At 47.4% G+C, this 12108-nt stretch overlaps 1 protein-coding gene across 13 annotated transcripts in view; it reads right to left on the bottom strand.

Annotated features, from left to right (window-relative positions):
- The window catches only part of Stx3 (syntaxin 3), a 41535-nt gene extending 38371 nt beyond the window's left edge, over window positions 1-3164 (bottom strand). For 3 of the 13 annotated variants that reach the window (XR_005877761.1, XM_040747134.1, XM_040747143.1), the window contains exon 1: window positions 2273-3163. Coding sequence is in view for 6 of the 13 variants with exons in the window: in XM_040747134.1 (XP_040603068.1) it covers window positions 2273-2302 (30 nt within the window). In the remaining 7 variants the exon portion in view is untranslated. Of the gene's footprint in view, window positions 1-1732; window positions 2055-2272 lie in introns of those variants that run through there. The other 10 variants (XR_005877759.1, XM_040747137.1, XR_005877756.1 and 7 more) reach the window with 8 other exon arrangements.
- Between the last annotated feature and the right edge of the window lie 8944 nt (window positions 3165-12108).

Here is a 12108-nt window from a genome sequence, read left to right as displayed (position 1 = left end):
ACCTGACTGTAGCACTCATGAACCCACAGACACAAAATCTAGTCAGTCAGCATTCCATCACGGATGGGGGAGGGTTCATGAGGCTCAGGCCCTAGGTGAGGAGCTATTGGCAGCTGATGGCTTCTCGGAAAGACAGAATCTTTTTTCTTCCTTCTGGACCTACTAGGCCCCATAATTATTTGCATGCAGGCAGCCCTTACTAGACTCAGTGGTTATATAAAATTTTTAAAGAGGAAAATAAAATAAAAGAAGACATGAAAGTGTAAGGGGGGGAGTATTCAAGGTTATCTGAGGATAGTGGGGGGAGGATTTGGGTCAAATATGATCAAGATACATTGCATACGTGTATGAAATTGTCAATGAATACACAGAAATAACCAAGCAGAAGCAGTTGCAGCAACACTAAGGTGAAGTTGCAAAAGGATCCCAGCTATTAAGTGCCAAGGCCTCAATTAGAGAAGGCTCCAAACAGCCTCCCTGTGGTTTGAGAGCACAGCCATAATAGCAGCACCGTCCAGCATCTCACTTTCACCACATCCCGGGTTAGCCCTGCTTCACAGAGGGTAACCCCAAGGACTGAAAGGCACAGGGACTTGCTCCAGTTTCCTGGAAAATGCCTTCTTCTTGGAACTCAATGCTCACTTAAGACTACTCAATCGACAACCAGCTACTGAAACGAGCCAGGGAGTACCTCAGTCCAGAAACAGATTCCTCAACTAAAGGAAGGGAGCTGCCTGTGACTGCTGTTCAGCTTTGAACTCTTCGACAGGGGGCATCCCCACCCCACCCCACCACCAGAGGGAGCTCCAGTTTCCCCACCTACAAAGCAGAGACAAGTAAATTTTGCACTTTAGTTAACCAGGATGGCCCAGGCTCAAGCGAAAAGGAGCAAATTGGGACAGAAGCTCACTCCCACTATATAAGCAACTGCCCATCCCTTCTCTTGCTTCTAAGCCTACACTGCATCCCAGTACCCAGCGCATATGACCAGTGTCAGGAAGACCTCACCCTAGCAAGGCAGGAGAAAATAAAACAATTACAACACCAACCCACTGGTCACCAACACTTCTGTTTTTATTTTTTTTAAAGCAGTCATTAGCATAACACTTACTATTTATTAAGTCCTAAATCATACAAAGGGGTCCTCTGCCGGCTTGCTTGCTTTTAGCTTACACAACTACTCATTTTACAAATAACAAAACTTAAGCTTGGAGTTTAAAGGGTAACCAGTAAGCAGCAGGACCAGAAAGGACAAAGCCCCAGTGCTAATGCAGACTAATACTTCCCAACTCTAAGGAGCTCATAATCACCAGGTCTGGGGGCGGGGGTGCTAAACTAATGCACTTCCAGGCTGGCAGGTAGATGGGACTCGGCTGCCAATATCCAGGGCTGGACTTTATATTCCATTAAGGGGCACCCTGTATCACTGGATGGGTCCCCAAAGTTTCACACTGGCCCAGTGCCGTACAGTGTACTCAATGACTTACTAATTGAGTCTATATCTCGAAAATTCATACTTCAGCACTTCCCTATATCAAGTCCCATTGTGTCATTCAGTCTTCCTAAGAGACATATAAGAGGGTGATTCTCACTTGAGAGACAAGGAAACAGACTGAAAAGAGTAAGTGATCTAAGCTTTTCAAAAGAGTAAGCTTTTCAAAGCTTTTGAGTGGCAGACACGACCACAGCTGTCTCAGGGGATGCAAGGAAAAATAATCAGAGACCACCGTACCGGACGGCAGGAAGGGAGCCCATCCCAGCACGTGACAAGTTCACAGCTCCAGAAGTCACCCGGAACTCTCAGCTACTCCGGGGATGAGGTAGCCCTGCCCGGTGCTCCAGAAAGGAAATAAGGAAGAGGAGAGGAGGCCGATTTGGGGCACAGTGCCAGGCGGCAGAAGGCAGCTGGTGAGGTTGAGTCCCCTGACTTTACCATAAGCCCCACTGATTTCAATTACCGGGGTGGGTCCAGCTATGGAGGAACCCTGTCCATCTCGGGGGTGAGGGGGTGGAGCAGGGATGAGAGGGTTACGGGACTACAGGGAAATCGCTGCTAGGTGATGAATCACCGGGCACATGACCCTGCAGGGGAGGGGAGGGTACAGAGCTCCGCGGGATGAGGCGGGGGCTTAAAGAGGGAGGCCTAGCTCGCAGAGCACCCCTGCGGCCTGGATGAGGGGCGCTAAGGGAAGCCCCTCTCCCACGCCACTCCTCCTGGCGGCGGATCCCCACAGCCCCCGGCCCTCCAGATCCCCAGACACCGCAAACTCACGGCCTTCAGCTGCTCCAGCCGGTCCTTCATCCTGGCCCAAGTGCGAGCGGCCGCACCGCGTCCCAGGTGAGCGCGTCCCAGGTGAGCGACCTGGAGCGGCAGCGGGTGCAGGCCGGGGCGAGGGAGCTGCTAGCGCGGGCGGAGGCGGGCGGCGGCCGCTCACGAGGAGGAGCGTCCGAGGCCACCGAGGTCCGCCGCGCCGCCCCCTTCGGCCCCCGCCGGCGCCGCGCTCCAAATCCGGCTCCCGGACCAGCGGCGGCTCAGCGCCCGCCCGCCCCTGGGCCCGCCCCGTACCTGGGCCGCGCCCCGCGCTCCTGCTTAAAGGGCCCTCGCGCTCCGACCTCACCCGGTATGTCAAAGCATCCCGGGCAGCATTCGCATTCCGGGGTTCCCAGCCCCGCCCGGCAGAGGAAGGAGGAGGGATCTGTCCGGCTTCGATTCCGTGTTTTCCGTACGGCCCATGTCCACCAACCCTCCGCGGACTCGCCCGGTTAAAAGCAAGCGGGTTCCTGCTCCCTGTGCTGGGGCGAAACGTTCCGATGATGCTCAAGAGATACTCTGTCTGCCTCAAAGAAGGGAGCTGCGAGGGACAGAACTGCAAAGTCCGGGCTCAGAGACCTGGAGATGAGACGCAGTGGGCTGGGCTGCGGCGAGGAATTTGGGGGTTATGTTGGTGGTGGCCATAGGACTCTTGGAGGCGGTTCGGTCGCCTTTTACTAACAATTTGAATAACTGTTAGGGAAATCCTGTTCCTCTAGAGGATTCCGTTCCCATAGCCATAAATCAGAAACCACTTAGCAGTTTGCAGCGAAGCCTGTGAGAGAAAGAAGCGACTGACTCGTAACTACAGGGCAGGGCTGTAGAATAAAGACGTTTGATTTGGAAAATTGAAACCCCACCCATCCCCTTGCTGCAAAGAGCCTCGGGATTTGAAGAATTTTTTGCAGAAGTGTGGTTCCTCTCACCGCCCCTCCCTCTTCAGCCGTACCCCCACCCCCGGCATCCTCCCTGTCTGAGTCTGGATAACAAATTGCGTATCAAGCGGGTGGGTGGTGGTCAACAATTGGAGCCAGCAAAGACTTAGGTCTCAAGGTCAGGAAGGATCTTGCGCGTTGCGCTCAGTGTTAAAGGTCATAGATACTTTAATTCTAACCGGACTTTGCCCTCTGCTATGTGCACTCCCCAGCTGACTTCCTCCGCTGCCACAACGACAGTCAAGTAAGGCAGGGCTCGGGCTGTACGCAGTTCTCAACTCTAACTCCTTGTCTCACGTCCTTCTGCCGCTGTGCCCCATGCGGACTGCGAAGGCTTGCACGCCCCCTGGTGGCCGTAAACCCTAAGGCTGGGGTTGAACCTCCTGCCTGGCATATACTTGGAAAACATTCTACCACCCAGCACACTCTAGCACCCTTTCTTGTCTTCTTACTTTCAGACAAACTCTCCCTAAATTGTCCAGGCAAGCTTTTAACTTGCGTTCTCCTGTTTTAATGTCTCCAGTAAGAGGGATTACAATGAAACACTCTTAAAGTGTATACATCTGAAGTCTGGGCATAAGTGTGAAAAACCTCGGCATCAAAGCGCCGGGCACTGAACCGAACCGTCTGCCCAAGAACCGGGGCCAGACCACTGGCTGCAAATGCAAGAGGTGATTTATTGAGTACACAGGCGCCTGCGGATGCTACTGCAACTCGGGTGCAGAGCATACCGGGCTTTCAGGGAGTACAATATTTATAGAGTTTCAATGGTTACATAAGTAACAGGCATTTCATTGGCTCATCTTGGGGGCAGGGGTAGTTCCCACGGACTAAGTTTCCTGGTATTACTTTATGAAAGACCCAGGCATACTTTAGCAATTATTATCCTGGTCCCATGACTACTATGGTGATCATAGACACCACAACTGGGGGCAAGGGTAGTTGCCAAGGACTAGGTGTCCTGGTATTGTCATATGAAAGTTCCCAGCACGCTTCAGCAATTATTATCCGGGTCCCATGACTGCTATAGTGATCACAGACATCCTGTTTTGAGGGTGAGACACCTGGTCTGGGTTTCTTTCATTAGGCAACAGCCTGGCCTTGCTTTTCTTTTCCTAGGGGGGGCCCTGGGTAGGGGTCTTTCATTCCCCCCCTTGTTCTTGTGCATAGGTAGAATCTTTTACCTATTGTCCAGCCCTCTCTACTTAAGGTTTACTTATGGTTCCATCTGTTTGAGGGCATGGTATTGTTGAGTTAGGACTAAGGCTTGAATTATTGTTTGTGAATGTAGGGCCCAAAGGTTGGGAGGCCCATAAGAGTAGAGACTAGTGTAGCGAACCAGGGGGATTTATTAAACCAACCCTCATACCAGTATTGTTGGGATTTAAATTTTTTCTGACGAACAGTGAGCCTCTCCTTGAGTTTATCCAGAGTTTCGGGTACTACCCCAGTCTTGTCTGCATAAAAAAAAAATTCCTCTTTGAGAGTGGCACATATGTCTCCCTCTCTTATTATATTGTTCCCTATGTAAGGGAATTTTTTTTTTCTTTTGACTTAGCATCTCAACCAGGGAAAAGAGGACGATGTATTTCTTTCCATGCTACTTCTTGCTGACTTTGGGACGAAGTTAGGGAACCCAAGAAGGCTGAAATGCAAGTCAAAAGCAAAAAGGGAATTTAGGCAATGGGGTATCTATCCAGGAGCAGCTGATTGGCAGACTGTGTTGAAGAGACAGGGGGTGACCACATCAGCTGAACTGGTTCACATCCACAGCAAGTCTAGGGCCCACAGTCTTTAGGAGCAGGCTGTGGTCAGCAACTGATGTTCAGATGTGTTTGCCAGAAGTGGAAACCTGTTTAAGACATGTTTAAAACTGGGAACAGAAGTTAAAACTTATGTATTTAATTGGAACACTTTAGACCCATAGTGTTAGTGATCAGGAAGGTCAGGAATCCCATGACCAGGAGAGAAAATCTCATTCTCAGGAACAGACAGGTGGGATAACTGGCTGTACTTATCTGGAGTCCTCTTTGACCTGTGAGAAGTAGATCCAAGCTGTATGACTTTTGATCCTCTGAAGCCTATATAAATTTTGTTATACAAAAGGACATAAAGGTTATAGGTACAGTAGCATTATCAATTGGTATTGAAATCTACATTGTAGAAAAAGCAGATATCTGGGTATCTGTATTTTGTCCTAGCAGAAACTACAGATTTGGGCTAGTAGTGTACATTTGTCTTCTGTCCAGGGAGCCAAGTATGAATTGGACAGAGGTATCTATGGCATGATGAAAAGCCCTTTATGTTTATACTTAGATGACAACCAAAATAAACTTGAAAACCTTGAGCTTATGACTGAACAAGTATTTACATCCTTTGATCCTTATTGAGACATATTAAGGCTTGATTTTTACATAAATAAAATGAGCAACCAAGCTGACTATAGTCTTGTGGATTTGGCTGCCTGATGCTGTCAACCTGACAACCATTAATACTTTCAGAGATCTGAGAAGGATAAATTTTATACAGTCTCCAAATCTATTAAAAAGTGCCAGGTACCAGCCCATATACAGCCATACCCAAGTCTCCTCTACTAGCACTGGAGGCACAAGTATCAGGAACAGTATCAATCTTTACCAGGCCTGTAAGGTGAGTTTTCTTTCTCTCTGTGGAAGAGGGACATGGAAAAGACTGACCTTGTTTTGTCTTGTCAAAAGGGGTGCAATCAATTTTCCAGTGTCCAGCAGCTTTGTCCACATTCTGGGCCAGGTCCTGGCAGCAGCAGGTGTCACCTTTGAGCATCTTGCTCACTGGTCAGAGTCAACACAATCCAGGTGTAGGGACCAGGGTGCCTTGTAATCTTCTTTGGAGACTTTGGGTCACTGTTAGGATCTGGAAGTCTGTCTGATATTATAAACTTTTAAATTAACATTTTAAATGCCATGTTCTGCAGGTCTCTGAAGTATTAGAGGTTTGTCTGCCTTAAGCTTAACTGTTGAAAGTATAAACTTTATTAACCTTTATAAAACTAGAACTATATATTGTTAGGTCTAGCTTTAAACATTTTAACAGTATAAATATCTTATAACCTTATAAATTGAAAACATTTTAAAAACTTCTGAAATCCCTTAATGTTTTTTTTTAATATTGAAAATTAAAGGCCTTTAAAACCATTATTATCTGGGTGATTGTTAAATTATAAAACTTAGCATTCCTGTGTATAAAAGCATTAACATTTTAAATCTGAATAAAAACTTGTTGATAGGATGGTACCTCATAACTTCCATGTGGTCACCTTTAGTTAAGATGGTGGATCAGGTATCTCTTTTAAAATGGCTACCAGCCAGCCATGTGGCCAGCTTGGCATGTGACTGACTGTAAAACAGTGGCAACCTGCACCACTTTGGTTTTAGCTTTATGCTTGTAATAAAACTTAGATTATGACAGAAAATACAGATAGAACTTTTCAACAAAACAAGCATACATAATTTTTGAGAAATTAATTTTTAAAATTTAGCATTTGTAGAAATGAAACATCATAGTAAACAGTTTACATTTTTTTCTCTTGTAGTTATAACTTTAAAGCCATTTAGTTTCTGTGGAAAGACCGGATCTGGCCAAATGGCTTACCTGCTCCAGCCCTGTGTGTTTGAGCAGGGAGCTCTGGTGGAGGGAAAAGCTGGCAGATCCTTTGCCAGCACGCCATGTGCGTGGGGCAGAGAGACAGAGAGACAGAGAGATAGAGACAGAGAGAGAGAGAGAGAGAGAGAGAGAGAAAGAGAGAGAGAGAGATCCCCATCCTCACATCCTGCACACCTCACAGCTTCTTAAGTTATAAGAGCTAGTTAGAAACAAGCCCAAGCTATCAGCAAAGCTTTCACAATTAATAGTAAGTTTCTATTTCATTATTGGGAGCTGGTGGTCCAGACGAAAAAGTCCAGCTACAGCTGTAGAGCTTGGCTTTCTTAGGAGGGGTTAATTTGCTATGTAGTCATCAGAAAGTCAGTCATACAGAAATCCTTGCTGTCAGGGTCAGAATGGATAGTGTTGTTTTTTTTACCTATACCAATAAGGACTCAGAAGTCAGATATTGGGTGAAAACCTGATAGATCAGAGAAGCTGTGAGGGCTGCAGCAGCAGTTGGAGAACAGAGCAGCTGCCTCACTGCATGCTCAGGGATAGGAGACCCTGTTGCAGCATGTTCTATACCATGGCACATGGTGGGAGAGACTTTTGCCCAGCATGCCATTTGTTTAGGGCAGCAAGAGAAGACCCCTGACCTGCTCCACGTGTATAGGCGGGCAAGAACAGAGACAGAGGGATAAGATGGGCCAGTGACTAGCTAGGCTTGGCCAAAGTCCTCAGCCATAGGACCAACTTATAAAAAGAATTGTTTAGTTACTGAACCTGGGGCATATTAGATACTCAACCAATTGTACACACACATAAAAAAAATTGGCATGCAACAGCTGTCTTAATGTGAAAGTCACCTTATCAACAAGGTTGAAAAATTATTTATCCTGAACATGAAAACCTATTAGCAAATTTAAATTAACTTTACAAAACTTGTTACTTGTAGTTTTCCCCTTGTAATATTTCTATGAGAACTGTATCATCTAGGAGTAGATGATGATCTGGAGCTGGGACAGGGACCAAGGGTGAAGAAGGGGGTAGGGGAGGAGCCGACAGCTTTCTCCAAGACTGCCTTCAGAGGAGGTCAGAGAGTCACAAACCGGGCTGCCCATGTCGGGGGTCTTTAGCCAAATTTTCCCAAATAACAATGTATGCTATCTGGTCCAGGTGTCCATGGGGTCCCTTGTCAAAGACCCGATCCTAAACCTGTAAGATAATTTCTAGGTTAAAGATCCAATCCCGTGGCCAGCCCACATCGAAGGTTGGCCACTCAGATGTGCAGTTTATACTGGTTAGAGGCACGAATCTGCACTTCATTCCAGTGATCTAAAGTAAGGCTCAAAGGGGTGGTTATGGTTTGTCCCATGCTTGAATCAGAAAACTCAAAATACAAAGACAAATAGACGAACAAGACAAATAACACAATTAAGCAACTCACAACGAGACACGCTGCGCGCTTTCGGCAGAGAACCGAAAGTAAATACTCAGACGGGTCAACAGGAGTAGTGGTCCTGTTTTTCCCTTTTCAGGCCCATGAGCTCGAAACAATTGAGCTCTCCAGATCCCTGGCACGTCTGCCAGGGTGGCGGGGGAGAAGTCTGGGCTCATCAGCCCCTTCTCAAGCCGCCCTAGTTACTGAATGACTACATAGCCAACCTGCTCGGAGACAGATCAACATACATACATATAACAAAGAACAAAGCAGACAGGGTGCCGGCTAGCTTACCTCCGGGTGGCACTGGTGGTTCTGGGGCAGAAATCTCGGTGGAAGCTCCAATGAAAAACCTCGGCATCAAAGCGCCGGGCACTGAACCGAACCGTCTGCCCAAGAACCGGGGCCAGACCACTGGCTGCAAATGCAAGAGGTGATTTATTGAGTACACAGGCGCCTGCGGATGCTACTGCAACTCGGGTGCAGAGCATACCGGGCTTTCAGGGAGTACAATATTTATAGAGTTTCAATGGTTACATAAGTAACAGGCATTTCATTGGCTCATCTTGGGGGCAGGGGTAGTTCCCACGGACTAAGTTTCCTGGTATTACTTTATGAAAGACCCAGGCATACTTTAGCAATTATTATCCTGGTCTCATGACTACTATGGTGATCATAGACACAACTGGGGGCAAGGGTAGTTGCCAAGGACTAGGTGTCCTGGTATTGTCATATGAAAGTTCCCAGCACGCTTCAGCAATTATTATCCGGGTCCCATGACTGCTATAGTGATCACAGACATCCTGTTTTGAGGGTGAGACACCTGGTCTGGGTTTCTTTCATTAGGCAACGGCCTGGCCTTGCTTTTCTTTTCCTAGGGGGGCCCTGGGTAGGGGTCTTTCAGTGTAGCAGTGAGAAAAAGAAGGACTCATTTTGAAGCCAGAACCAAGTAGTCCTGTTAAGACATAATCGCTTTTGGGCAAAGATGGCTGCGCAGTTACGATCACTGACTGGAGGACCTAGATTCAATTCCCAGCGTCCGCATGACTCTCCTGTAACTCCAGTTCCAGGGGATGCATCGCCCTCTTCTGGTCTCTACAGGCACTGCACACGTGTGGTGTACAGACGTATATAGGCAAAAACGCTCATACAAGTAATATTTTTTAAAGTCTCAGAAATTGCTTTTAAAGACCTAATTGATTTTAATGGGGGTAAAATTGTGACTCTTGTGCAAATATAAAATTAATTATATTTCAAGTTTTTAGTTTATTAATGAAGCAACCAATAAGGAGTTAAACTCATTCAGATCCACAGACAACAGCAGGAATGCTAATATGAATAGGATATTCAATGCAAAACTGGCTTGGCATGAGGGTAGGAGAGCCTCACAAAACTGCCTTTGGGGAGGTGGGAGAGCCTGTGATTCTCCTTCAAAGTTCTTTTCATCTCCATGGATAGAGGCACTTTTATTACTACCAGTTGTCTCTGATTTACACAGCTGGACAATAACTGTAAGACGATGAAAAGCACAGACCATTATATAATCAGAAAAATGCATTAGATGAGACCATCATAGGATACATAGCATGGAACAGATTTTTGTTGGTGGTAGTGGTCATTGATCATTTTAATTTCCTCAATTTTTCTGTATACTCTCAAGGTGGCATCTTCAATGACTGAATGGTACCAACTCTGTTAAAAAGTTATTATACAGAATGAGAGTTTTCTTCAATATATTGTCCACCATTATTCTTGCCTTTATCCAGACACTTAAAAAAGTAAATCATAGCTTTCAAGATGTCTCAGTCAGTTAAAACAAAAAAAAAAAAGGAAAGTGCTTCCTACACACATATGAGGACATGAGTTCAATCCTCTGAACCACTTCTTTAAAAATATCAAGTACAGTGACATACCTGTATAGCAGAGACAGGCAGATCCCCGAGGTCCACTGGCCAGCCAGACTTACCTACTTGGTGAGCTCCTGATCAGTGAAAGAACCTGTCTCAAAAAACAACGTGCGACTCTGCCTCACCACCCAGCAGGCAGGAAAGCTGGTCCTGGGGTCAGGAGAATGGAGAGCTGACCCTGCCCTCAGCACTCGGGACAGCACCTCACCTGGCTAGCATAATAGAGCTGGCCCTGTTGGGGTTTGGGGGCACGGGTGATCTGGCCCCACCCCTCATCAGCCATGCAGTGGAGTGGGCAAGGGAGAGATGCCCTCCAGCAACCCCGGCCCTCATTGCCTGTGACAGGTGGAAGAGCAGGCCCTGAGGTCATGAGAGTGGGAAAGCTGGTCCTGCCCCTCACCAGCTTCAACACTCGGGAGAGCAGGCCCTGCACCTTGCCTGGGCAACCCAGTAGAACTGACCGAGTTGGCAGGGGCACAGGTGAGCCTGCCCTGAGGGTAGGAGAGCAGCAGAGCTGACTCAGCTTTCCCCCACCTGCCATGCGGTAGCATAAGTGAGAGAAAGGTGCTCTCCCACCCACCCCTGGCCATCTGTGAGAGGACATCTGGACCTGCACCAACTGCGGCACTCAGAAAAACAGGTCCTGTACCTCACCTGGGCAAAGCAGTACAGCCGGCCCTGGTGGTGTGGGTGCAGGTGAGCTGCCCTGAGGGCCTGAGAGCAGAACTGGCCCCACTCCTTGCTGCCTGCTAAAGTGGGTGATCTAGCCAGGGCAGTGCTGGAGAGCTCGCCCTGGTGGTGACTATGAGGAAAGCTGGCTGCTGACCAGCCCAGCTAACACCCAGGCCCAAAACCAGGGTTATGTGTTGGCCCACTGCAACATCTGCCACATCTATGAACTCCTGGGACATGTGAAGGGGCCAGACCTGCGGATCCAAAGCTTCAGGATCTCCACGACACAAAGCAACAACAGGATATCCAAGAGGAGTCCCAGTGAGGCCCCAGTATCAAGAGTATAGTAGAAGCCGTGTAGCATGAATTCTCTTTGATCTTAATAAAAACTTGGAGTCAGATATTGGGGGTGGGGGAAGGAATCTGAAAGATCAGAGAAGCAAATCAGCCAGCCACTAGCTCTTACCCCTACCTCAGACTGAAAGGGTAATTCTGTCTCCACAAATGCCTAGACTGCCTTCCTCAGACTGACTGCCTAGATTGCCTACAGCTTAGATGTCTCCTCCGGCCTTATATTCCTGTCTCCGCCCAGCCATATGCCTTCCTGTCTCCACCCCCTTAGTGCTGGGATTAAAAGCATGTCACACCAAGTTCTGGGATCTTTGGGTGAGCTCTGTTTCTCTTTTAGACTAGATCAATCTTGTGTAGCTAAGGGTGACCTTGAGATCTGTCTGCCTCTGTTTCCCAAGTATTGGGAATAAAGGTGTGTGCCACCATGGCCTGACCTCTATGGCTAACTAGTGTGGCTAGCTTTGCACTCTGATCTTTAGGCAAGCTGTATTTTGTAGATCATGAACAAAATAGCACCACAGATGGTAAAAAAAAAAAAAATGAACTCAATAGCATCTTTGGAAGTTCCTTGTCTTACAATGTCATGCCAAGGTATTTTTATTTTACTTTTTATATATTTTTCTTTTTTACCCTACAGGCCCTTTGCATATAGATTATGGCTCCTAGTTTAGTGTATTTATGGGGTTCCTGAGTGTGCAAATAAGGTTTTGAGGTTTCAAAAACCCAGAGCTAGGCCCAGTGTCTGTCTCTTTCTGCCTGCTACCTGTGGATCAAAACGTAAAACTCTCGGCTGCTGCGCCAGTGCCATGCCTGTCTGCTTCCTACCACGATGATGGACTAACCCACTGGAACTGCAAGAAAGCCCCC

The sequence above is a fragment of the Mesocricetus auratus genome, unplaced genomic scaffold (genome assembly GCF_017639785.1).
Source record: "Mesocricetus auratus isolate SY011 unplaced genomic scaffold, BCM_Maur_2.0 Super-Scaffold_4256, whole genome shotgun sequence".
In the NCBI taxonomy this organism is placed as follows: Eukaryota; Metazoa; Chordata; class Mammalia; order Rodentia; family Cricetidae; genus Mesocricetus; species Mesocricetus auratus.
This window is presented reverse-complemented; position numbering and strand designations above follow the sequence as displayed.